This window comes from Colius striatus, chromosome 2 (genome assembly GCF_028858725.1).
Source record: "Colius striatus isolate bColStr4 chromosome 2, bColStr4.1.hap1, whole genome shotgun sequence".
Classification (NCBI taxonomy): domain Eukaryota; kingdom Metazoa; phylum Chordata; class Aves; order Coliiformes; family Coliidae; genus Colius; species Colius striatus.
Genome location: NC_084760.1, coordinates 95,452,556 through 95,479,814, shown reverse-complemented (window position 1 = coordinate 95,479,814; position 27,259 = coordinate 95,452,556). Strand labels below are relative to the sequence as shown.

At 43.0% G+C, this 27,259-nt stretch overlaps 1 protein-coding gene across 1 annotated transcript; it reads left to right on the top strand.

Annotated features, from left to right (window-relative positions):
* Positions 1-6,596: 6,596 nt before the first annotated feature.
* On the top strand, positions 6,597-26,322 carry KCNK12 (potassium two pore domain channel subfamily K member 12). Its single transcript, XM_061990860.1, has 2 exons — positions 6,597-6,948; positions 25,427-26,322. Exons 1-2 carry the CDS (start codon positions 6,597-6,599, stop codon positions 26,320-26,322), a joined length of 1,248 nt encoding a protein of 415 aa, XP_061846844.1.
* The last annotated feature ends 937 nt before the right edge of the window (positions 26,323-27,259 follow it).

Genomic DNA, 27,259 nt, shown 5'->3' with positions numbered 1-27,259 from the left:
AAACACTGCCTGTCCCGCGCTTCTGTCAAGTCTCAGCCTGATGGAGTGAGTGTCAGCAGTGTCAGTTTCATTTCAATGCCACAGGCTGGACAGATTTGTGACAGATGCAGCCACAGGGTCTGTAAAATACATACAGTACATCTCCAAATGGCACGAAAAAGGTCCTCATTTGCCATTTCCTAACTTGACAAATTCCTCAAGCTGTCCTTGGCTTTTATGTCAACAGGATACATTAGCCTTTCTTGTCTTGAAAATTTGGCTGGCCAGCAATCTCATTTCCAGATACACGTACCTGCTCCTTCCCTTGGTGATAGAGAACCCGTAGGGAGGGTGGGCAGAGTTACCTGTGCCACATCCACCAAGCTAGCTAGGTTAAAGCACTCACCTACTAAAAGCAGGATAGGACATGAAATGGGAGAAGAACTTATTCCCATTGTTTCTTAGTGGCAGCATGAGGTCCCACCTCCCAGATAGACATTTCTCCTCCCTCTTTCACCACGCTCTGCTGCAGCAATCCAAGTGTTTCTGGGAACATGTTGGGGAATGGATCTCAGCTGAAAGTAGCCCTTCAAAAATAGCAATTTTTAAACTGAATCATTTCCCAAATCACACTCTAAAATTATTTCCCTTCCTGGCAAGTTCCCTGCAGCTCTTCAGTACACGGGCAAGCATGGATTTGGAGGATGCAGAACCCTTTCTACAGGTTCCTGCGTCCACCCATCTACATAACTGTTCATCTATCTCTCCCCTCTGCAACACTGTGAACCTCAATCCCTCTTAGAATACAGGAGCCACCTCTCTCACCTTAAAAGAGAGATTTACAAAGAGCTTTTACTCTTTCCCCCAGATTATTGTCAAGAGAAATGTTAGTCTGCAGAAACTTTTACTGCCTAAATGGCCATTCAGACCTTTGAAAAATTCAGACATTCACTTGGAAAACTGAATGATGCTGATCTCTTCTGAAAGGCTCAGCTCTGGTTGTGCTGAACAAAGTAAGATCAAAATTAAAAACCCCAAAAGTGAATGGTTTGTTCCCTAATAGTCTGCAGAAACACAACAGTAGATTGTATATTCAGAAATTATCCTTTGTAGGGTCTCATAAATTGTACAGAGTTGCTTCTCCCTAAGTTATAGAATGCTATCTTTCTATTATTAAAATGTATTAAAAATTCTTTGCATGCTGAGACACTGACTGAGCTTTCCCTGCATAAAGCAGTAACAGAAAACAAATCAGCAAAACTAACACAGGAAGAATGTAACCCACCAGACTGGAAGGTTTGGCCATAAAATGTGAAGTTTCATACTGCCAAAGAGTAAGATGAAAATAAGTCCTCTGAATACAGAATAAATTGCACAAGACGCTGGAAGCCTTCAGTTTCCATTGACATTACCAGCAAGGGAGAACACATTAATGTGCTCGGGATGCTCAGAGCACTATACAGGATCAGGCCTTTTGGAATTGGCTATTCATCACATTTCAATTGAATGTAAGTTTCAGGGCTGAATAGATAATTAGATTATTCTCTCCGTCTTAGTGAGAACAATGAAAGTGAGAAAGCATAGTTAAATTATCAATGGGCCTCAGGAAAAATAAAATTTAAAAAACACCAGTGCATATCTCCTCATAAATCAGCAGGAACGATGAAAGAATCTCTTGACTTAAAAAATTGTTTTCTCTTAAACCTGGGGAAATATTCTCCTAGTAAAATCACCTCTTTAGTTAACAGGACTCCTGTTACAATACAGTTTAACATTTCCTTGCAAGTTAGACCTAGCAAGTCAAAACTTGCACGTGGCTGACCCCTACCTTTCACCTTGACTTCATGTTCAGTTTGGGAGTACAAGAAAGGGTTCCCAAAGGATTCTCAAGTTTATCGCATGAGCTTCTTCGGCTCTGCTCTTGGGAAAGCCAGAGTGTTACTCACGGAGTAACCAGGGCTTATACAGCTCAGCTATCTGATAACAGTTTCATCCCAAGATTCAAGATGGATCACCTACTAGACAATCCATAAAACAATTTAGTTTCCAGCCCAGCTGGCTGCAGTAAGAAAGTTACGTTTTCAAGACAAGTCTGCCTAATTTCACTCTGCCCATCGCAAAAGGTCACAGCAGATAGAGTATAAATGGCCATGGTCACCCTGATACAGACAGGAGGCAGAGTATAAATGGCCTTTTAGGTCATCAGGCTCATCTTTTGCTTCAAAACTCACAAACACACTCTGAGAGGATGATGAGAGACTAGTACAACTAAGGCTCCATCAAAACACATATTTTCCCCCTAGTACTTCATAGTTAGTATACCTTCTATTGTCTCAATCTGTCATCACCCTAAGTAGGGTACTGGGAAGGACTCACTCTCCATCCCCAAATATCCAGACTTCTAACTTCAAAAACTGACATATTGACTTATGTTATGCCTTATGACTGAAGGCCCTGCTTACAATGCTTGCTAATGCTCTGACTGCATAACTACCAATTACATCATCCATTTCTTCTGATTAGAAAGTAATACCAAAGCATAGGCTCTCCCTTTAAATCCAGTAGGACATACAAGAGAGGAAGAGGGCCATCTCATTGCCTCTGCAGTTTGCTGAGCATCCAGACTAACCACACATAAGGCCACTCATTGACAAGTAATTTCCTTGCCACATATTATAGATTAGCTGTATAAAGAACAGCACAAAAACATCTGAACGTTAATTCCAGATGCAGTAATAGTTACAAAAGTATTTGTCTCCAGTGACTGTCAAGGCAGAAAATATGTCCAGGTACTCCAAACCAGCTGTACATTTCAGGTCAGGGACTGTACGGCATATTCACATTCAAACTGTGTGAGACACTCTTGAGAAACCACTTGAGATGTTTCCATGCCAGTACAGTGGTAAAACACTCCTAAGTTATGTTCTCTTTTTTTTTTCCTCAGAAGATATTCGCTGAAAAGTCAGTGGGGACATATACAAGGGAAGCTTCTATGGAAACCAAGAATCCAACTGGAGAGGTCTTGGTATCCTTGAGGTCAAAAGAAGTGGTCTTGCTAACTTGCTTGTAAGTCATATGTTCAAATCATGGTTGAGAATGTAAAGATTTTACCCAGAACAGAAAAAAAGCCAATGAACTCTTCCCTTAAAAGGAATAGCAGTAACTGTGCTCTTTAAGTTTTAAAATACTATGCTAAACTTTATTATTTAATAATGAGATGTGATGTTCAGTGTTACCACTCATTTTCAGACAATGGATTTATTAAACATTTAATGAATGCATCTCATTCCTTTGCAAAAGCTTCACTCTAAACAATCAAACCAATAATGTAAACATCACTGATTATTAAAACAATTGCTTCTACAAACACTCTCCTCTTGGCAAATTGTCTGGTGCCATGCATACATATGCCCACAGTGAAGGGGTACAATTTTAGCATAAAACTCCATTTACAGTAGACAATCAGCTTTAAAAAAAACAAAAAAAAACCCAACCAGGCAAATGGTTTTAGACAGTGATAGTCTTTGCCAATTGCACAGAGATTTGTTTCATTTAATCAAACAAATTTATAAAAGCATCATTTTTTTAACTAAATTGCCTTTAGGAGTTTTCCCCAAGCAGAGCTGCAGCAGCAGCTTCAGGATATTTCTTCAAACAAACTCTGGTAACTGCATCAGATTAACCAAGACAGTGACCTTCCTTTGAGCCAAAGTCCTGTAGCTGTGGAGGATTTGCATCCAGCTAATGGAGTTTTTCCAAGAGTTAGTTACTTTGGAAGGGACCATATATTTTCAAAAAGGCTTTAAAGAAAAAAACTAGATGGACATTTCTTTTTTTTTTTCCTCCCCACAGCTTATAACCAAGAAGATAAGAGTATTTTTGCAAAACAGTGACAAAGTTTCAAGACTCTAAGTAAAAAAATCTTGGTGAAATGAGCTGTCAAAACATTTTGAAAATCTGTCAACAGCTCTAATTCTTAGAAACCATGATTTGGTGGTGCTTGAAATATTGTCTTGTCCATGCTGAAGCAGCTAAATCATGTTCCTTGCTGCTTCAGCTTATCTTTTTTTCTTTGTGGAAAGTTACCAGTATGCTTTCATATGTATGATGTAGTTCTTCAAGCCAACTAGAATCCCACCAACCTCTTCCTTTCATAGGCAGGACACCTCCAGAAAGGTCACTGCAGATGCCAGAGTCAGTCAGTTTCCATTGCTTGGAAAAGATTCAGTCCTATCACCTGTGGAAACAGCCAATTTTTCAGTCTCCATCTATGGCACAATCATCACCCAAGAGGAGATAATGCATAGCATGGTGAGAATATGAACCATACAAACTTTTGTAACCACCTCCCCACTAAAAACATCATTGGCTTTTCACAGTAGGTAAAATTGTTGAACAGTTCAGAAAAACAGGTCCTCACTTTTTAATGTTTTCAATAGAACAAAAAAAATCACATATATTCAGGTAAATTAGCTGAGATTTACAGCATCTGACAGACTGGATTGCCTTTAACCATTTCTGAGTTACCAAAGTGGAAACTATTTCTAAGTATAGGCACACGCACTATAGGCATCCACATCTGACCTATTACATTGAGTCCTTGACTATCCACAGGACACTTCCCACTCGTTTCAATGGGCTTTTGATTAGGTCTGATACAGTTTCCCATTTATTTTTCTGCTTCTTTTGTCCTTGAGATCCGCTATTCCTTCCCACAGTTATTTGGTTTGTGATTTATTGGTTTAATTATTTAATTTTTGTTTTGATTTAGTATTCATAATGAGACACAACTGACACTTTGAAATAGAAGCCACTTCTTTTCTTAAGGGTCGGATGTGGTATCAGTCACCTTGAACACAACAGGAGATTGGAAATCTTTGATCCTCCTGGACACTTTCCTTCCACCTCTACTGAACAAAATGCTTTAGCACAAAAGCAATGTCAAGAAGCAAAGTTTAAACATGTTAGTGGCTATTGAAACACAGCATTTGAGTACCTTGTAAACTAAGTTGCATTTTATCTGTGGTCTTTCCTAGGAAGCATAGGTGCAAACCCAAGCCATTTTCTTCATCTAACAAGTATGAACAGTCTGTTAGGAAGGAAGTTCTCCATTATGGATGTAGCCAGAAGATAACTGCCAGTAACATGAAATCTCAGGGCAGAGCAAAATCTCTCAACATCCAAAATAAGAACTAAATGTGTGAAGAACAGCTATGGAGAAGTCCTAGTGACAGTATCCATTTGGTAAGACGCATAAAGTAACTACCTAGAGGCAGCAAGGATTTTCTTGTATAAAAAAACCTCACAAAAGCTAGGCTAAAAAACAAGCAAATAAACCATAAACCAGGGAACAAATCCCGATTCAGGTGAGAATGACATTGATACTTGCAAACTGTGGTGAGTATTTGCCCTTCCAAGCCCAGATTTTTCCTACACGTGTTATCATCCCCTGCACACACGTTTGCAGGACTGGCAACACGCCCATCCTCTTTGCAATACTTCAGTAGTGTGAATTCTCTCTTTTTTTCCTTCTTCTTTTTTTATAAAGTTCTTATTTACTACAAGCCTCCCAGGAAAGGACTGCAGTTCTTACTGCAGCCTAACAGATAAGAAAGGCTACAGTGTTTGTTCCAAGCGAAACAGTGAAGAAAGAACCACCCGGCTTAGGAAAAACAAAATCACCTTTCAGACTCTAGCTAAGATTGAATGGGCATTTGGCACCGAACCCAAAATTTATCGTTTTCTTGGGTCTAACTTTGCGCAGCCCAGAAACTGGAGTTGGATCTGAAACAATTAGTGCACCTAGAAATGGCCGAAATTAGTTCATTAGTGCTCCACTGAGTACCACCAACTCCCTCAAAACCCCCTCTCTTGGCACCAGGCACCAAGAAAAGGTTTTAAAGCTAAAAAACACTCCGCAAGAGCGAGGGGAATTGCACGCATGACGAGCGGGCAGCAGCCTTTGCCGTGTCCTCCCTTCCCGGGCGTGCCCGGACGGTCGGCACCCCTCTGGTGCCGCGGTGCGGAGCGGAGAATAGGGGAGCGGCAGGTAGGGCTGGACAGGGCAGGGCAGGGCAGTGCCGGGCCGGGCAGGGCAGGGCCGGGCCGCCCCGCCCCGTCCCTCCCCCGTCCGGGCGCGGCGGCACCCCGGGGGCGCGGCAGCGGCGGCAGCGGCCCGGCCCGGGCGGGCAGCGGCAGCGGGGTCGGGAGAGCTTTCCCGCCGGGGATGCGGCTCCCCGGGGGCCGCACCGCACGCTCCCGCCCTCCGCCCGCCGTCGACCGGGCGCCGCGCGGAGCCTCCGCCTCCGCCTCCCCGCGGCGGTCTCCCCCGCGGCGGGGCCGCCGCCGCCGCCGCCCCGCATGGCCAGAGCGAGCCGGCCGGGGCGCGCCGCAGCTGCCCACGGCCCCGGGGACGCGGGGCGTCGGGCTGAGGGCGGGCGGACGAGGCCGGCGGCCCCGGGGCGCCGCCGCCAGCCGGGCGGGCAGCTCCGCCGGGGGATGACTCAGAGCCGCGGCCCCTGCAGCGAAGCCGCCGCCGCGCCGGGCTCCGCGCCGCGCCGCCCCATGCCCGCGCCCCGCGCTGGGGGCCGCCCGCCGCCCGCCGCGGCGCGCACCGGATGATGCCCCCGCGGGGGGCGGCGGGCTCCTGCCGCCGGCGGCGGCTGGCGCCCCTCAACGAGGACAACGGGCGGTTCCTGCTGCTGGCCGCCCTCATCGCGGCGTACCTGAGCGCCGGCGCCACCGTCTTCTCGGCCCTCGAGAGCCCATCGGAGGCGGCGGCGCAGCTCCGCTGGAACCGGACCCTCCACAACTTCAGCCGCATCTTCAACATCAGCCTGCCGGAGCTGCGCGCCTTCCTGCGGAGCTACGAGGCGGCCATGGCCGCGGGCATCCGCGTCGACGCCCTGCGGCCCCGCTGGGACTTCCCCGGCGCCTTCTACTTCGTGGGCACCGTCGTCTCCACTATAGGTGAGCGCCGCCCCGACGGTCCCGCGACGGAGGCGCCCGCCCGGGGGATGCGGCGGCCGCGGCCCCGGGCCGGTCGTTATAGCGACCAAAGTTTGGGGAGAGGCGCCGCCGCGTTGCTGTGGAAACCAGGGGCTTTGCAGACGCGGGGTGGATGGGGTCCGGGGGCTCCCCGGGGGGTTTCGAGGGGGATATCACGGTCCCAGCGCTTGCCCCGCAGCCCCAGCCGCCCCGGTACAGAGAGACGGGGATCGGCGCTGGGCTCCGCTCCTTAGCGTTCCGGCTCCCGCCGGTCAGCCTGTGCCCTGGGCCGCCCGCAGCGGGACCCCCGGCCCTCCACAGCAAACTTTTTTGCCGCTAGCTGTGCGGCTGCATGGTTGAGCTTCAGCCGGCCCGAAGAAGCGAGCGCGGTTGATCGCCCTCCGAGCGATCAGCTTTGCCCGCGCCCCAGCCCGCGGCGGGATGCGCCTGACGGTCGAATGGCTCGCTACCGGGAGAGGCAGCGCGGGGGCTGATAGGCAGAGGGCTATTGAAGATGCTCAGCGATCGCCAGGGTTTCGCGCAGCCAGACCGCTGAGCTTGGTTTTAACTGCAGGCAAAGTTAAGTTGCATGTGTGAATAAAGACAGAAGCTACAGGAAGCCGTACGTCTTGCAGCTCTGCCATAATATACGTTCTCAGTACATAGTTGGCTACAGCTGACCGCAGTTGTTCATATCAATAGGTGTTCAGGAAGAGCAGCACTTTATAAGCAAATGGTGAGTCTTGGGGTGAGGATATTTTTTTTTACTATAAAATGACCATTTTTTTACTCAACAAGCATCATTAAGAGCTGTTGTGTGGGAGATTTATATGAGGTAAAGCTGTGCTTATCAGCGTCTCTTGGAGTATGATTCTATGATACTGCTTGAGAAATCCTGCTGCTGCGGACACAAGATTGTATCGATTTCCTCTTTCTGCCTGTGTTTAAGTTTTGCGACAAGTCAATTTTCTTGGGGGTTCTGAGCAAAAATATCACGCTTTCCCTTTATTAGAGAGGAAGAAATGCACAGCTCATTATTGCACTTACATTCATTAGGTTCAGCAAATGTTTTATCAATAGTGACTAATCTGTATAATAGAGTCGTGATGGTGACTACAGCAATGTTGTCAAATATCATTACTTTTTGCATCAAATAATTTAGTTAACTTTTCCTTTTCAATTATGCTCTATAGTCCAGCCATTAAAACAGCATTTTGATTAAGTGTTAGGTCTTCTTCGTCACAAGAGCATGTATTTTTAAAGAGATTATTATGACTGACCTGAATGAATAGTCAAAAAAAGTTAGTATATTAACAAACACACTCTTTCCTTTCACCTGCTGTAGCAAACAGGGAAATCTTCAGGTGATGTGTAAACACAGATCCGTTCATTTCTCCACCTTCTTTGCATCTCCACTTAATTGCCCTGTCTGCAGTTATTTGTACCTGGTCTAGGGACTGGGAAACTCAGCAGGGGTTTTAGGCAATCTTGACGGGTAGTAAATGGCTGAACCAAGAATTGTGTTTCTCATATTCCTGCAGTTCAACCCAGGGCACCGCTCTCTCTTTATAGCCAGTAATGTCTATGTTTTTCACATGTGAGATGGAGACTGAAAATTGTTTTTCCTGAGCTACAACAAAGGCAGCATATTGCCAAGCGTTCCCCTGAGTAGTACCTTCTCTTGCCATACTACCTGCTAGTACATATTCCTGGATTACTTTCAGTACTTTGTGTGAGTTCAGTGAATAGAGCAAGGTTTTGCTCTGGGTGAGTAGATGCAGCAGGCAGTGGCTCAAAGAAAAGCAGAGTTGTGCCTTTGGGCACATCAAAAGCCATGCAAAGCTACTGTGCTGGGAATGCTGAGCTGCATGGCCCCAGCAGGAGCAGTGTCTTCTGGAGTACCAGCATCCCAAGGCTGTCGCACCTCATCCTGGCATAGCTTTTACCAGCTACCTGTACAGCTCCTGCAGATGAAGAGGAGCTAGTGCCTCCTTCCTTACTTCTTCAAGTTTGCTGAAGCTTGTAGAGAGGCAAAGGCCACAATGAGCTCAACTGCTTCTTCACGGGCAAGGTTTCTTGCACTGGACAGTTGTATTCAGTTACTATTGGTGGCTGTGTTTTCCCAGCAAAAGCAAAAAAACCCAGTCTATTAACTAGTTGTCCTGTCAAAACCCAAAAGCTGTACTCTTAATGAAATGTGCACAAAGCCAACTTGCTCACAGGCCCAGCATGAGAGAAAACACATGGTAGGCATCAAAATGTCACCTGGGTGAGCAGTTCCTAGGCCATTCTTTCATGATTCTTTTCTTCCATCCCAGCCAGCTCATTTATGTATGTATCTACCTAGAGGACCTTATTCTCTGTCAGCAGACATTTCACTTGCCTTCTTGTCACACTTAATTGACAAGGAGAATTCTGTCTTCACTCAGCCTCACCAAGAACTACCAGACACCTAGAGTCAAAACAGCTTACCTTCCTCAACAACTTTATCAGTTACCCGTGTCAAAGCAACTATATTACTCCAGCTAAACTCCTAAGTTTTCTTACTCACTGCTTAACAAACAGCCAGTAGATGCCATGTCTGACAAAGGTGAATCGCCCACAGGTTACTCAGCCTCTCATCTGTAGAGGATTCCAACTTCCATAAAAATTGCTGGGTCTTTTCAAGTCCTCTCTCTGTTCCCACTGGTTTTAGTAGAACTACTAAATCCTTCATATGTAGGCATAGAAATAATTGCTCAGGGATATGGCTGCAAGTTTTCCTGGGGTTATTGTAAGCTGAACAAAGGGAGGGAGAATCCAGTGCTTCTGTGAACACAAAGGTAGGCACAATCAGGCTTGAAGAAAACTGCTCCATCCACCCTTCTTGAGCAGGGCCTTTGCAGAGTCAAGCAGCTCCCCTTTGTTATGTGCTTTTTCTCCTCTACTTCCCTGGATGCAGTTCTGCATCTTCCCTAACTACACAGGGATGCAATCCAGTCCTCTGGGTGAGAAACATGTTAGTGGAGTCTTTAAGAAATGTGAGGATGGTTAAAATAAAGCATTAAGTCTAATCTTAAAGCATTTTCCTGAATAGCCCACAAAGCAAGTGGCTTAGAGTCCATAAAATACCCTCTTGATAGCACTCTGGGCATTCATTTTTTTATTATTGCATTGTTTGTGATTGAATAATGAAATGTTGAGGCTATTTTTCATTAGATACATCTCAAAATTCATAGCTATGTAAGAAAATTCTCCAGTCTTATTTCAGATTGCTTGCTGTCAGTCTACACCATTTATTCAGTCATTATTTTGCACTCCAAAAGGGGTTTTTTTGTAGGCTATGATGATAATGATTTCTTTCAGGAGCAAGTAGGTGAAATTTATTTTTGGTGCATTGGTCAGACAGTAAGCTTTGTTTTTCAACTGAGTTTTTTTCTTCCTTCCTTCCCCAAATGCAAATCACAAATAGTTCCCAGCACATTGTTAAAGACTGAAAGCAAGGCGTAACTCAGACCAATTTTCTTCCTGGTAAAATGTTGCAGAGTACAGCACAATCAATTGTAGCTTTCCCCATATTCCAGTAGGACAAAATCATTCTTCCTAGCACATAAAGCAACTATGGGGTACCTGAAGCTCTGGATTTCTGACTCAGTCATGAGTCTAGACTCTGAACACAGATTTTTTTTCATCTCTTCAGTGTTAGAATAAACATTAGGTGACTATCTAGTAAAACATACTGACACATCAACTTACTAATTTTGGATTTTAAGCTTACGTGTAAGTAGACTTTTCAAAACTCAAGTGATTGCTTTGTAGAAATACATACCAAACAGTAAAAAAATGAGATCAAAAGAAGTACTCCAATATGTAAAAGCGATTTTGCAATATAATATTTCTTAAAAGCACCCTTACTGCAGGTGGATTGTTTTGGGGTGAAAGATGTCTGGTTTACAGGTGCTTGAGAAGGGCCGCTTGGAAGAAAAAGTGCAAAGATCTTCCCTCTGTACAGCTGTGAGAGGTTTACAAGTGTTCAATGCAGAGTGTGTAGCTGTGAATGGGACTGTTCATCCTTTCCTTATCCCTGAGGTATCCTGTTAAATAACTCAGTATTTATGTGGACTGACAGCTCTACCCAAAAGGATGGGGCATGCTTTGCTCTTACCTCAAAGAGAGAAGGCACAGCCCTGCAGTGACGGAGATGGAGGTTTGAAACCATACGAAAAAAGGCCACATAATGAGAGACATAAGGTCTGGCATTTTCTACCAGCCAACTAACTCTCAGCAGCTGCTCTCTCCATGCTTAGGACATCTGCTGGGTTAGACACTCTTCACTCTGGGTCTTCTGTAGGGATCCATTTCTGCTTGTGCTTCAGAACCTAAGGGACAATAACCACTCAATTCTAAAATATCCTCTGTCTCTGTGTCATAGTCTTTTGAGAAAATCTGAAGGTCCAAATGTGCTGAACGTGATAATGCAATGAAAGTGTTGTACAAAAGACAGCTGGACAGCTCAGCAAGTGCATGGTCTAATGTTGGACTTTGCTGCTAGGAGTCAGAGAGTGACCCCGCCCAAGAGCAGGCACTTGACACAGTAATTTGACAAGAAATTCCACATAGCCAAGATAGTCTGAAGGCTTTAGGGGGAAAATGTATTTGTCCTGTCTTCTTCATTGTTGGATTTCAGGATGTGACTTTGAGCTGCAGCTGGGGGAGGTTGTGGGCCCCTGTTCTCTGTGAATGCAATTTCACTGTCTATATGGGCAAAGCAAACCAAAAGAACACGGTCAAACCAGAGTGTGCCCCTGATCAGCACCAGTGTTACACTTTCCCAGAGCACTGTATTTCTCTGAGGTTTGTACAGAGACAGCTTTTGCAGAGGATTCGAATGGGGAGGCAGTTGCCTCCAGAACTGACGTTCTTGAAGAATAACCAAACAAAAAACAAACAAGAAAACCTTTGTAAGAGCAAGCTGTAATGTTAAGCTGCAGTGTCAGGTTATTTGTCTTTTGCAGTCTATATGCAGTCTGCAGCTTGGTCTACTGCAGACAGATCTGATTCCTTAGGTGCATGTGATGTTTTGATCACTGTGCTGGTGGATTTCCAAAAGTTATTTTCTCACTTGGCTAATCTCAATAAAAAACAGAAAGCAAGAGGCTCAGAGGCCAGCAGGTCGATGGTCAGCACATTTCTATGGAGAGAAGCCATCCTACAGTGATTTTCCTCAGATGAAGACCTGGCACAATAGCAGTGTTTTCTACTTGCTGTAGCTGCATGGGATTATTAACTTCTTCAGGTGCCATTGATAGAAGTTTCCTAAATGTGTGGACATAGATTGGGTGCTCCAAGCAGAAAAGTAATCTAAATCACAGCTTGCCTTCTTGTAGTTGAGAACAACAACAGGAAGCTTTACTTGGAGTACATCCATCTAATTACACAGATGACTTGAAGTGTCACTGCTGAAGGTTCAGGATAAAATAATTTTGATCCTAAATTTGATCTAGAAGGCTTGAGGGAGAAACCCCCAGTACTTTAAATAAAGCTCTTTTTAAAAGAAAAAAAAAAAACCCAAAACTTTTTTGAAAAGTATAGCTTTAATCAGTACTGCTTGGGGTTTACCTGCCCCTGTAGGGTTATGCCAGACCCAGAAAATCAAGCTGTTACTGTGCATCAGTCATCTAAACTAAGTGATTTCTACAGAGTACATCAGCTCAGATTGCTTAATCTAAGAGTTTCAGAGATTTCTTAAATATTAAAACCTAGTTATCAAACCAAATGTTTCAAGATGTTAACAGTGCAATGGAGATCTAATTGTTGTTTTACAGCTGGAAAAGTTAAGTCAAGGACAACCAAACTGCACTTCTTTTTGCTGAGACTGTGGAGTTTGGAGTGCTCGGTTGGAGCACTGGAACCTGGGATCTTCAAGTACCACAGCATCTCAGAGAACTCACCCACAAAACAAAGCTCATCTGTAATGTCAGGAAATCAAAGAATTTGCCTAGCATCATGTGCAATACAGCCATGCATCTCAGAAGTCAGGGGAAGTTTTATACTGACTTACTGTGTGCTTGTTCGTGTTTGAAACAAAGACAAATGGAGTTTGTAATCAAGGATTCTCCATTTTTGCAGCCTGCAGATTCCCTCTAGCCCAGCTAATTGAAGGAGCAAGGTGTACTTAGTGGCTACCTACCTCCCACTTAGCACAACATTCAGTTTGGTTTTCAGTGATAGTCCTGCTGGGCAGTGTGTGCCTGTATTTCCTGTATTTCCATTTCCTACGCATTTACAAGAGCTTGTTGATTGCAAACCAGTCATTGGTGGACCAAAATACCACTTGGATAGCATCTGTGGAGGTATTACTAGGCAACCTCCCCATGAACCAGTTATCGCGGTGAGGGGTCATAATTACTGGGCTTATCTGCTGTCCTGTTTGCTGCAGGCTCATAAATCCAAATGCTACCTGAAACTGTATGGGCAGTGTTCCTATGGAGCCTGGTCAGTCCTTAGCCTTTGCACTCCTGCTTTGCTCTCCTGGGGATGTTTCCCTTTTCCTTCTCTTACAGTTTATGTAATGCTCTCCAGCCACCTGCCTTTCCTAGGCACTCTTTCATTTCTCCAGCTTCTGCTGCCTCCCTCCCAATTAGTATGCCCTCCTCTATTGATGGTTTGTTTGCTTGATTCAATTTTGAATGTCTGTTTGATGTCTCTGCAGTCTTTCAAGTTAGTAACTACCAAAGTCATCAAAAGTAAAGCTTTACAGTTTCTCTCTGTGCCTCGTCACACCTGTCCCTCTTCCCTAGTGTTAATCCTGCTATTGACCCTCATTTGTTTTTTTCCATGTAACTGGTTTTTTTCCTTCTCTGATTGTCTTCCGTTTGACACAAATCGTACACACTTCATCCTTTCTTTCTCACTTTTACTGATGGGTCATCCTTGCAAGCACACGGTCTTGCTTTTGTGTGAACTTTAATAGCTTTTCATCGTGGAGAGAAGATGGAAACAATTATAAACTAGATCTGTTGGCAATTAACTTTATGTAACAATATCCACTCCTGGTGCTGTGCTAGACTGTACAATGTAATTTCTTTAATGAATGCAGTATTACCTTATCTTTGCAGCTTTTGAAGTCATTGAGGATTCTACCCCTTGCCATAGTAGCGTCAGGATTAGAACAACAGAAAACTGACCTGGAACGTTTCATCTGCAATTTTTAGCATGAAGACAGCTTGATATTATTGGAAACATAGCCTGTATGCATGAGCCACATGAGCCTTACTTACCTTTATTAAAAGAGACAGTTTTCATAGTATGTCAGCACCACATAGCACTGAGTGCGTTTTGGTAGAAGATGGTTAAGGACAAAGATTAGGGCTCATGCTGGTGAACATTTGAAACGCGAAATTGCTCCGGAGCACAGTAAATCTTAGAAGTGACAATAAAACCTTTTGTGACTAGAAACAAGTAACAAACAGAATTATAACCTAAGGGGCAATTGCATAGCAATCCAGACACATCAAATATATTTAATTTTATATCTTCTCAATAGCCTGCCTCTGCTGAAGTCAATAGTAGATCAGTCAAAAAAGCTTTAGGAAATACCACCTCATTCATTTTATTGGCACGTTAGGTTTATAAAACAAATGCAGGTCTGGTGTTGCCAGCAGTTGTCATTACTGTAAGTAATACATCTCCCTGAGCTCAGTGGGCCTGTTGGATGGCGGTGTGTGGTACACCTAGCTATAGACATTGGAAGGTTTCAGTGCAGTCTGTCTTGAATCAAATGAGAAGCAGAATGAAAATTAAATGTAATTGCATTAGATGAGGCAAAGCATTAACAGTCTTTTCAAGTAATTAAGGTTTTGGAGAAGAATAAGATAAGAAATTGAACTGTTTGATGTTAACATATGGGATTACTTACATGGGTGAGGACTGCTATTGCCCATGTTTGAAAATCCATAGTAAGTGCTCCTTACTTGTTGATGATAAAAAGTTAAACCTTGATGACAACTGTAGCCCCACAGTGATTCTCAATTTTCACTTTTCTGAGCTTGTACCACTGCAGCTCCTTCTCCTTTAGAAATGATGAGCCAAATGTTCGCATTGATTCTCAAGTCTTACACAGGCAAAACGTCTTACACTTGCAAAGACACATGAGAAATGGCAGCTAGGGAAAATTTGCTCACGTAAGAACTAGATGGGAACCAATTAAGTAAATTTCAATTAAAAAGAAATCCAGATAAAATCCTTTTGGTTATTCATTATTGAATATTCTGTCATGTCTTTGCTCTTACTGAGTATTGTGCAAGCAATATATTTCTCTCCCGAGGATAAACAAAAAATTCAGAGTTGTTCATGCTCAATGTGTACAGAGTCAAGTCTACTTTAAGCCCTTTGGGCCTGTAAATGACTGCAGTATAAAGATCTGAAATCCAAATTGTGACTTTAATGAGAGGAGGAAAGAAGCTGTTTGATAAAATGATTTGTCCATATACGAAAACTCCTACTGCAAGGACCAGGAGAATCTAAGATAAAATCTAAAGTTCAAAATGATCAAGTGACAAAGTTATTCAGTATCATTACATTTAAAAGCAGTCAAGGGAAATGAATGCTAAGGAAGAAGGAGTTAAATGAAGAAACAAAAAATGAGAAATAACTGGTTAGTCATCAGTCTTGTCATTCTTCTATTACAGTTACTTAAAAATTAGGTCTTTGTGCCTTTCTGAATGAATTAGAATTGCTGCCTGGGCAAAAACTTACTTGAGAATGTGCTTCTTTGCTTTCAGTTGGAACTTTTTGAAATAAGAGAATTCAAGAAGGCATATTTAAACCATTAAGAAGCTGAGGTAGATATATCAGTCTTTTCACTAAATTGTAACTGTAGAAGTTAGTACAGAGATTAAAGGGGAAAAAAATTGGCCAGACAATGGAAAAGATGTTTGTATGTTTAGAGTCTTTTTATCCTACAGGTCCATCTTCATAGGCTGACACTTTGTGAAGGAGCTATCAAGAAAGAGATGTTCTCTGAATACCTACCTGCACAAACACCAGTAGCAGAAGTAAAATATGTTGCAAGTCTATCGTTCAATTCAGTCATAAGATAAGCCAGTGATTTAACTGTTTGACAGCCTTTTCCATATATAAGCACAGGAAAGCACAGGAGTGACATCTTGTTAAGTCAAACTTCTCATGTGAGGAAGTATGACATATGCACAAGGTCACTTGTGAAATTCAGATAATGCTATATCTTAGCCTGAAAGGAGAAGTATTGTGAGGTGTACTGGCACTGGCATGGCAGTACATGTGCAAGTATTCTTTTGAAGCCCATAACGTCTCAAGAATATAACAAAATTTGGATGCCAGTGTTCTTTTTTCCTTGCAGTTCCGAAAAAAGAAATTATACAATCTTGGGTCTACTTGGGTTTCTGAAATGCAACTGCAAGTTTCAGTTAACGGCAAAAGCAGGTGTGAATGCTAATGTTTGATACAATCCCTTTGAAGTGATAGGGCATAAGCTTTTTCCTGTTAGGATGTTGCTTAGATACACAATTATCCACACAAAAAACATAGCAAAACAAGAGTGGGAGCAGCTTTAAAGGATTTAAATATTTCAACATAAATGAATTTTTGAAACAATGTTCACCTGGAATCATCTCATCACCTAGCTGAAGACTGTAGGAAAGTCAGAGGATGTGTCAGTCTGTGGCTTCAGATACTGGTTGCATCTCCAGACAGAATTGGCCACTCTTGGGATCCATGAACCATACCTTCATGAATATCTATGGTTACTAAGATGGACTTTTTTATCATCATGCTTATATTTCTTGCAGATTTTTGAAAATAGTTGCTCTAAATTCAGGGATGTTTCCTCTGTCTGATAGTTTCTCGGAAACCCCTGTGTTTTAGCTGAGGTCCGGCAGTGCGGTAAGCCAAGGCCAGATGCTTCTGCACACAACTTGGAATGTGAGCAGAGGCCCTCAACAGCTGTTAATGCAAGATTTTTAAGACCCTTAGTGTCTAGTGGAGAAAGGAGTTCTTCCACAGTAATGGAACATAAACAACTGAGGCTATATTTTTTCCATCATTAGCACTGCCATCATCTCAGAGAAGCTGTTAGTATAAGGAAAGAAAACAAACCAGAGAATTATCAGAGGCAGCTAAAACAAGCAGCTTTGGACTAGCTTAGATCAATTCACAAAGGAGATAGGCTGCAACCAAAAACGAGAGCATCCTGATTCCATCTTCTTTTTCTGCAAGTCTTCCTTTGTGAGGTGGTTTAGCACTAATGTAGCCAACACTTACCATATTATTTCTGTTTTAAGGAGCATCCCAGCTGTGTCAAAGGGCAGAATAACAGACAAAATGTTGTCTTTTAGCCCTGACTGGGTGCCAGGTGCCCACCAAGTCATTCTATCACTCGCCCTTCTAAACTGGACAGGAGAGAGAGAAATATAATAAGAGGTTTGTGAGCCGAGATAGGGACGGGGAGATCACTCAGCAATTTGCATCACAGGCAAAACAGACTCAACTTGGGAAGAAATTGTTTGATTTATTAATGAACAATCAAAACAGAGCAGGGAAAAGGAGAAACAAAACCAAATCTTAAAACACCTCCCCCCACCCCCTAGAAATAGGATTCTCCTTCCTTCCCCTGAGCATTGTAGGGGATGGGGGCATGGATTCAGTTCATTACAGATGGACTTTGCTGCTGCTTCTTCTCAGGGGGAGGCCTCCTCACACTTCCCACTGCTACAGTGTGGGGTCTCTACCCACAGGAGACAGTCCCTCATGAACTTCTCCCATGTGGGTCCTTCCCATGGGCTGCAGCTCCTCGCAAACTGCTCCAGCATGGGGCCTCTCACAGGGGCAGCTCCTCACACCCTGCGTCAGTGTGGATCATCCACCAGGAGAACAGCCCTTCAGGTACCAACTGCTCCAGCCTGAGTCCCTCACAGGATCACAAGTCCTGACAGCAAACTTGCTCTGTCATGGGCTCCTCTCTCCCCACAGACTCCCAGGTCTTGCCAGGAACTTGCTCCAGGTTGAGCTTCTCATGGAGTCACAGCCTCCTTCAGGCATCCACCCGCTCTGGTGTGGGGTCCTTCACGGGCTATGAGTATATCTCTGCTCCCCGGTGGCCTCCATGGACTGCAGGGACACAGCTTCCCCACCGTGGTCCTTGCCACAGGTAACGGGGAGTCTTTCAGGGCCATGCACCCTCCTCCCCCTCCTTCTCCACTGACCTTGGTGTCTATGGAGATGTTTTCACATCCTCACTCCCCTCTGCTGCTGGTGCAGTTTAGCAACTGCACAGCAACTTCTTCCCCTTCTCAAATACATTAATCACAAAGGTATTACCTCAGTTACTAATTGGCCAGGCCTGGGTCAGCTGTGGGTCCATCTTAGAATTAATTGGCATTAGCCCTATCAGCAACAGGGGAAGATTCTGGCAGCTCTTTATTTAAAGAACCCCCCACTACCAAAAACTGGACCAGAAAAAAACACTAGACAAAACAAGAGTAGGTTTTAGCATCAGCTTGCCTAAGACTTACCCAAAAAAAGGTAGCATAAAATTAAGAAAATAAGTTTCAGTATGGATTTTGACAGCTGTAAACCAGTGTCTGACTCCAGGAGTTTAGCAGAGATATTATTTATAAGACCAATAAAACCTGAAACATCTGGAGAAAGTTTATGAACAGGATGGTAATAGAGAAGGAAGATTGTCACGCCACAGGACACTTCCATGCCGTAGTGTCGAGAGTCAGCAAGGATAATGCCAGCTTCAAAGTCCTTACTTTGTTTTTCTCTGTACAGTTTGAATTCATACTCCTCTGACTTTCATCCTTCTCTGAACTTCATTCTCCACCATCTCCTTTTAGAAACTGTTGTGTTGCAATAGAATTAACCAGAAAACCAAACATAAGCTTGCCAAAGATTTCAGAGCCTGAAGCCCATGACCCTCACCATGTGTTCCGTCTTCAGAGGAGCTGCTTAGCAAACCTGGGACCAGAGCTGCTGCTCAGTTGGCGGTGCTGGCAGCTTGGCATAAGTCAGTCCTCGTTTGCTTGTATGAGGTGCACAGAGGAACAGCCAGCCTCAGGCAGGGAACCATAAAACTGATTTAGAGACACTTCTGCTGCTTTTTTTGGATTGGCTCTGCACCAAAGCAGCTTGGCCAGACCAGATGATCAGCCTCCTGTATTTATTGGGCTATGTTGTTATGATAATGGCATTTAGTCGTGATCAAGGGTGAGCTTGTTTGGTTAGTCTTTGGTACCCACTTTCTTCTCATGCTACACACAGAAAGGCACACTCAGTACAACTCAGAATAAAAAGCTTACCTGCTTCTGGTAAATGAATAGATGTGATGTAGAGCACTGCTGGTGCTAGTGAAGTTGAAGCCTCAGTGCTTCTGTTTTGAAGGGTCATTGATCACTCAAATTTACAAAAGTTAGGCCACTTGAACTGATAAATGTGCCTGCTAAGTACTCACTAGAAATTGAAGATCTTTCTTGGAAAGCTCAACTGGAAGGAGTCAGCATAGAAAAACACACTTGAGAAACCTGCTACAAGAAGGCAAATGTACACAAGCTGCCAGGTTTTGAGGAGGTTGTTCCTCTCTCCAAGCAGAGGAGGTCCTTCACCACCTTCTCCCCTCCAAAATGTCCTCTCCAGAGTACCCAGATCCCTTCTTCGCTCACAGGATCACCAGCGAATCTGATTACCTCCACAGCCTTCACCACACTGCTCTCTGCTCCAGCTGCCTCCTGCTCCATTGCTGTGGGGCAGCCCCTCACAGCATTCAGCTGCTCTCCAGAGATGCCTGTGCGAGTGCAAACCCTCACAAAAATCACAGGTTGCCAGAGGAGCTGAGGAGTCCTGGCATCCCTACCCAGTAGAGGTGCCCCACCACCTCCCAGCCCTGTGCACAAGGTGCTGCTACCCAGCCCTGTCTCTCACCCTTCACCTGAGTCACTGTTGAGCATAATTTTAGATTCATTTTTTTCATTCACCACTGCAGAAAAATCCTGTTGCCTCTTGGTCTCTTTTTATACCATTCATGTGCATCTAATACCTAACAACTAGCTATTAGCTTTACCTTTTATGTTATTTAATGTCTTGGATGCCAATTTAATAACTTTTTTATTTCAAGGAAGCTTAGGTATTTTAGGCTAACATTTCTGTTAACTCTTTTAAAAACCAATGTAATGTAAAACCAGTGAAATGTGGCCGTGACCTTTTAGGCTGTGGATTAAATCACAGATGGCAGAGAAATGCTGAGGGTGATTGATTCTGGTGTTCACTAATGCTATACATAGAAGCACTTTGGATAACCAATAACCTGATTATACTTATGGGTAAACAGAATAAAATTGGTACTGTGGAAAGCCTTTAATAATTGCTTGCAGCTTCTTGAAACTCCTTAATGTTCAATTAATCATCTCCTGGCTCTCTTCTACCAGCATGGCTACTTTTGATTAGCAGTTGTCTCAATGACTGACTAATATTTCACTGATGGAGGTGTAAAACAAGAAGCAATAGCAGTGACCTGGGTAGTTTTTACCTACATTCATCGAGTTTATCTTGGTGCTCTTTAAGGTCACAGAGTAGACTCAGTGTCTTTTCCCACAGTCTGGCGGATTTGGTGCATGTATGCATAGTCATAGGAGTTAGGGGAAGAAAAGACCTGATTTAGCCCAGTCTGGTTCACAAAGCAATTTTACAAGACTGACCATCTCTTTACTGTAGGCTTTGGGGAGAACAAGTCCATGTTAATATTAAAATTACAAAAAAATTAGAAATACCAGAAACAGCCTGCTTATTCAACTGAAAGTGGTATATATATTACTAAGGATAGGTAGGTAGATAGATAAATAGATAGATTGGTAGATTGATAGCTTGATTATGGGAGTCAGTATTTAGTTTTATAGTCACTCCGTATTTTCTCCATGTGATGGGTCACCAAGAACTGCAAGGTTGTTTATGATACAGGTTAGGCCAGCCCTAACAGCTGGAGCAGTATCTCATGTCCTCAGACATGGGTCTAACTTACAATGCACACAGTACTGTTCAGGAGCTCTGATTCCAGATAGTAATTTAAATAACATCAAATGTGTTTGTACAGCAACTGTGATATAAAAGGCTCTGGCAATGGAAAAGCTCTAAGAAAATTTACTGTTTGAGCCCAAAAGGGGATGTTTTAATAAAGCAGGCTGACAAAGGTGTTAAAGGGAAAGTAAGGTTTTCATTTGTAGTCTGAAAATGCAAAGCCAGGTGGAAGAATTAACTCGTAGTATTCTCAGCCCTTGGGTAAAAGCACTGGATACAGCAGAAGGTTTCCATCTGCGGCAGTTTTGCCAGCTCTGAGCTGTGACCCTGTATCCAAGGCAACTGTTTCCGAATGTTAGGTGGAAAGGAGCTATAGAATAAATGAAAGGTAGTTGGGAAATATACAGGTATGACTCTATCAGGGGTAATAATGACGAAATGCTAACAAGTAGAAAAGGGGTTGAAGGGACACCAGAATCCAAGACTACTGGAAAGCTATGAATTAAAGCAAGGGTGAAACAGATCTGAAACAAAATTGGTGCTCCTAGTTTATCTGTGTTCTGTAACACCACCTCTCTTGGGAACTAGTCCTGTAAGATCTTAGCCTGTATGTTGGAAGAACTTCTTTTCCTCTAGAAGCGGGATTGTAGTTACAGGGATTTTCTATTTGTTTCTGAGAACCAAATTGTTTAAGATGTTGTATTCAACAATTTGGGGGGGGTTGATTCCTTTAAATACAGCTACATTAGAGTTATATTATGGTGTAAAGGTGGTGCTACTGTCACGATCTAAGTGCTGTTACACTCTGGGATTTAAAATGACTGCTCAGTTGTGCTGACTTGCTGTATGAGCCAAGTTCCATGGCAAGACATCTGCATTAGAAGAGCTGAGGGACTGGTTGAAAGAGGCAGAGGCATATGATGCCATAGCAAAGGCTGGAAGACCTTCTTGCATTCAGTTTTTGAGGTGAGCAAAACTTTCCTCCATCTCTGGGTAAATTCATCATTACCTGAAAAATGTCACTCCCTTTAATCTCAAAATATAGTAAGACAAGTTAATTGCCAAACCAGTTGGCCTGAGGGAAGAGCTAATGGGCACTAAAGCTGCTATTCCTTTTTGTCTTCTGGCATCAAACACCTCTTTTATCTGTAAGAAAATGTGTGAAAGAATGGAAAGCAAGAGCAATAGGAAGCATATCACAAATTTGTCCAGTTGCCCTACCTGTTGAATCCATCACCATCTTAAGTAAATTAAAAATCCACATGAGCAGAATAGTAACCACAAAACCCATTATTCAAGTGAGGATGAGGGCTCATTAATTGCCAGCATTTACCCATAGGAGGCTGCTGAAGGACATTACCTGAGTGCTTTTATCAACTCTTCTCTACTAATTCTGTTTGAGATGGAGAAGTATGAAACAGCTGAAATTAATGCTGCCATAGAGCTTGTGTCTGAAGTGGTGGGGCAGAATTAGCATGAGGGATGCTGAAATATTGTGTCTGAGCCACACAGAGTCAGCCCCAAGATACCTGTACAAAATGTGTCAGGGCCTTGAAAAATGCAGAGCACCACTGTGCTTCTTTCTGTGTTCTGTCTCAGAAGCACAGGCAGTTCTGGATTTAATTTGTTTCATCCAGGAGTGATGATGTACTTAGTCTTGAGCAGGGGCTGAGCTCAGAGGTGTTGTACAGAGCATACCAGGGCTAACCCCTCACGGTTCAGGTGGTGCTAAAGGGACAAACATGGCTAATGAAGAACATGTACAAGGAGTACATGAGTGCACTTCTTTCTGCCAGCTGTTCACCTCAAGTTACTATGTTTGCCTGCTCTTACCTTTTGCCTGGTTTGTGTATTTCTTAGCACTTTTCTGGCTGTGATGGGTCCTTTCACCTTGCTTAACTACATACCAAATTTTGGTAATGTTATGTATCATAAAATCTTGCTTAAACAAACTGCGTCAAAAATATAGAACTTCACCACCTCTCATGAATGATCATCAGAAAACACAAAAATAAAGCTTCAGCGCATTTACAATTCTATCCAAACTGTCACTGTATCTCTTTTTTTAAAATTAATAAATGTGTCTAGCCATATGTGTGACAATAAACCCATTTATTTTGATGGTGATGTTCAGATACTTGTTGTGAAGCACATGTTTAAACGCTTTTCTGACAAGGCATGAGTGAACAGATGCCATCTCCATAACAAGCTGGCTGTATATCTGTAGCTGGCAAACGCAACAGGCTCCCTGGCTTATGAGGACCAGGCACTAGTGGATATTCATCATGAGGAGTGGCTGAGGGAACTGGGATTGTTTAGCCTGGAGAAAAGGAAGCTGAGAGAAGAACTTATCAATCCCTACAACTAGCTGAAAGGAGGATGAAGTGAGGTGAGGGTCAGTCTCTTCTCCCAAGTGACAAGTAACAGGATCAGAGAAGTGGCTTCAAGTTGCATCAGGGAAAGTTTAGATTGGATGTAAGGAAAAAATTCTCCACCAAAAGGGTTCTCAAGCATTGGAAGAGGTTGCTCAGGAAAGTGGTGGAGTCACCGTTCCTGAAGGTATTCAACAGACATTTAGACGTGGCACTTAGGGACATGGTTAATCACTTAATGATCTTAAAGGTCTTTTCCAATCTAAATGATGCTATGGGACCCCAAAGCAGACTTCATGAGGTCTTCTCAGAGGTAGTCTTTTAGCACGACAAAATGGAGAGACTGTGGGTCTAAAAACCATAATCTAATGACATCTTTGGTAATTTTTTTTATTTTCTGATAAAACTGAAAGTTTTTTACTGTCTTTTACAGAAAAGCCTTTCTCTGCTGTGAAGACACCGATGATGTAGTATAGTCCAAATAGCTGGCACACATCTATTTTCAAGCATGCCAAATCTGTTATGAAAATTGGACTACCTCTTTCCTCATGCACCTTAACGCATTGAAAAGATATTTCCAAGTTTATGTGTCACAAGCACTTACATTCTTTTATCAACAAATGTGAAATTCTGTATCAATGAAGTATGGAGGTAGAGCAAATAAATTATCTAGAAAAATATAGCCATTATGAAAGTAAATCAATAGATTTCAAGCAGCAATCTCAATTCATTATACATAGGGAATATTTTCCCATTGCTTTTTAAAGGTGCATTATGATAATAAACTGAATTTAATGATTTCATTATACTCTATGCTAAACATAGCTCTTTTTCTTTGCAAACTGCCATTGATGTGGTTTGGTGTTGATATTTACCTCTCTTAATATGTTGCTCAGCATTTTTGTGGAACAGTAGGGTAAAGAAATTTCAGCATGTGAATTTTTCACAAACCATTTTGATTACATGTTGTTATTTACTTCTGGGACATAAGCAGTCAACCTCAATCCCATCAGTGTGCTGTTTGACTGAACCACTGAGCGTTTTTAGAGGGAAGAATAGCAGAACAAGGGCAGCACCTGCAGAACTGAGTTTCAGAAGTGTCTTCCTGAGATAGCATGTGAAATAGATGTAATTCTTCATAAAATAACTGGTATCAGCAAATAACATAGTGCAAACTTACTGTATGTATTTGCAAATTTAAGATCAATTTTTGCTGCTAGTTCAGTGACTGTAACTACAAGGCATTATTACTGCTTATATATAAAAGTATATGCATGGGTAATGTCAAAATACAATTCCTGTAAGGAAGAGGTGAAGTAATATTGCTGCTAGACCTTTCCAGGGTTTTTATACCCAGCTTTTTCTATTTAACTGTGCAGCAGCGTTTTCCCCTGCTGTAACTATCAGTCTGCAAGATCCTAGTGCTCCCAGGCTGCCAGGCAGCTCTGCAGTGTGGGTATCTCACCGATGGTTTCTCCTTCATTCTCTGATAATTTCAAGTGGACTAGTCGCAGTTGGGATTAGGTTAAGACTTTGAAGTGCTGTTATTTTTAAAACAATATTTGATATCTTAGAGGTGTTATTTTCTTTCCAAATACCTGAAAACTTCCATCTTCTCAGCAGGAATGGTATAATCAGGCCTCGATAACAGAAGTGTTATGCTGGGTTGCAGCTTGTGAACAGCGAGCTTAAAATTTCCATGAGGACATGCTGGCTCACACATGTGGGAGCAGGGAAGTGGCCTCTTCACCTCATGCCGGATCAAAGAGCTTTGGGCTCAGGAATGCTTCCACCTGCATTTGTAGAGTGGTATTGTTCTGTTAATAGATTGCCTTTCATCTGTGCGAGGACTTTTTGCTCACTGTCAAGTTTTAGTCATCTTGTTGAGCTTTCTAGTGCCTTCTTCATTCTTTACAAAGCTCAGTTTCGTGTTGGCCTATGCTGACTCAGAGATGGCCCTTTTTTAATCTGGTGAGATGGGAGTTTTGTTAAATTACATATGTCCTGATCTTACACATGAAAAATGATGTCATTAACGTTACCCATTTATCTCCACACCTTAGGTTTTGGAATGACCACACCAGCAACCGTGGCTGGAAAAGTATTCCTCATCGTTTATGGCCTTTTTGGGTGTGCTGGGACTATCCTTTTCTTCAACCTCTTCTTGGAGCGCATTATCTCTCTGCTGGCATTTATCATGAAGGCGTGCCATGAGAGACAGCTACGAAGAAGTGGTCTCCTACCTCCCAACTTCCGAAGGGGGCCAGCTATGTCTGGGGTGGGCAGCCTCGTGGGGTGGAAGCCATCCGTTTACCACGTGATGCTGATTCTGGGAATTTTTGCTATTACCCTTTCGTGCTGCGCCTCCGCGATGTACACAGCGGTGGAAGGATGGAACTACGTTGACTCTCTGTACTATTGCTTTGTCACGTTCAGCACCATTGGCTTTGGAGATTTGGTAAGCAGCCAAAATGCTGCGTACCAAAATCAGGGATTATACAGATTTGGAAACTTCATATTTATATTAATGGGGGTATGTTGCATATACTCTCTTTTTAATGTCATCTCAATTGTAATCAAGCAAGTTTTGAACTGGGTGTTGAAAAAATTCGAATGCAGATGTTGCCCAAAGTGCCATAAATCAAGTACCCGCCTCGGCCGTCGCAACGCCATCACCCCAGGAGCCCGCCTACGTAGACATAACATCTCAGTGGATGCCGATGGACAGTACGACAGTGATACTGAGGGGAGGAGGCTCTCTGGAGAGTTGATCTCCATGAGGGAGCTCACAGCATCCAATAAAGTCTCCCTGGCCATTTTGCAAAAGCAGCTGTCGGAGACGGCCAATGGCTACCCGAGGAACGTTTGTATCAACACGAGACAAAACGGTTTCTCAGCAGGGGTGGGTGCTCTAGCCATCATGAACAACCGCTTGGCAGAAACGAGTGATTCTAGGTAGAGTTTTTGAAATTCCTTTTGTTTCTTTAATAAAAGTTAAATGGTGATTTGGGTGGAATTATTGTTGTAATCTACTGGAAAGTTTTAAATCCAGGGACAGCTTTGGTATTTGTTGGGCTTCAGCATTTTTGTTTCTGGGGGTTTTATAAGTCTTCTGTAATATGCAGTAACATCTTTACCACAATGTTACAATTTTCCCCAAATGGATTTTTGGAAGAAACTTGGGTGTCTTTGATGTAGAATCTGATGCAATTATAGAAGGATGGTGGTGTGCTTGGGTACGATGGTGTCAAAACCAACATGTTCCTCAGAACATAGCCTGAATTCAAACTCTGTGTTAAAATGTATTAAATGGACGAGTTCATCTCCAGATTCACACTTGAGGTTGGTAAGGTTTGGCTAAACTAGTATCTCACACTTTGCTGAAGTCTGGATCTGGCCCTGAACTTTCTACTCGATGCTCTTCAGCAATTCCTGTATATAACATACACATTTGTGACTGCAGCCACACCAGCTTTAGGGCGATTGTGCTTCACTTGAGTAATCCTACTGACTTGTAGAGGGTTGAATTCCCCTGACTACAAATGGTGGTTTTTAGCCAGTCTTGTCTGAAACGCTACCTGCCACCTAACTCTTGAAAGTCAGGGGATTAAGAACTGTATTAAAATGTGCAAAACTGTTCCAGCCTGCTGGAAAATGAAAACGGGAAATTGTCAGCTTCAGTACTGACTTAATTTAATGCAAGAGAAGGCATTATGCACTTCTGGTGCCAAATATTTGCATCCACTAAAGTGCTTATTTCATTACTTTTACGTGAAAATAAGTAGATGAAAATAAGTAGCTCTCTGTTGTCCTAAATTTGCATTTTTTACTTGCACAATATTGTTGCAGAGATTAGTGCAAGTGATTTCCTTGCAGTTTTTGGGGGCCCGAACTCA

Excerpts from the sequence above, each read along its gene's own strand:
- KCNK12 (XM_061990860.1), top strand. The coding sequence starts at position 6,597 with ATGATGCCCCCGCGGGGGGCGGCGGGCTCCTGCCGCCGGCGGCGGCTG. Across the intron at positions 6,949-25,426 it reads CACCGTCGTCTCCACTATAG|GTTTTGGAATGACCACACCA; the intron begins GTGAGCGCCGCC and ends TCCACACCTTAG.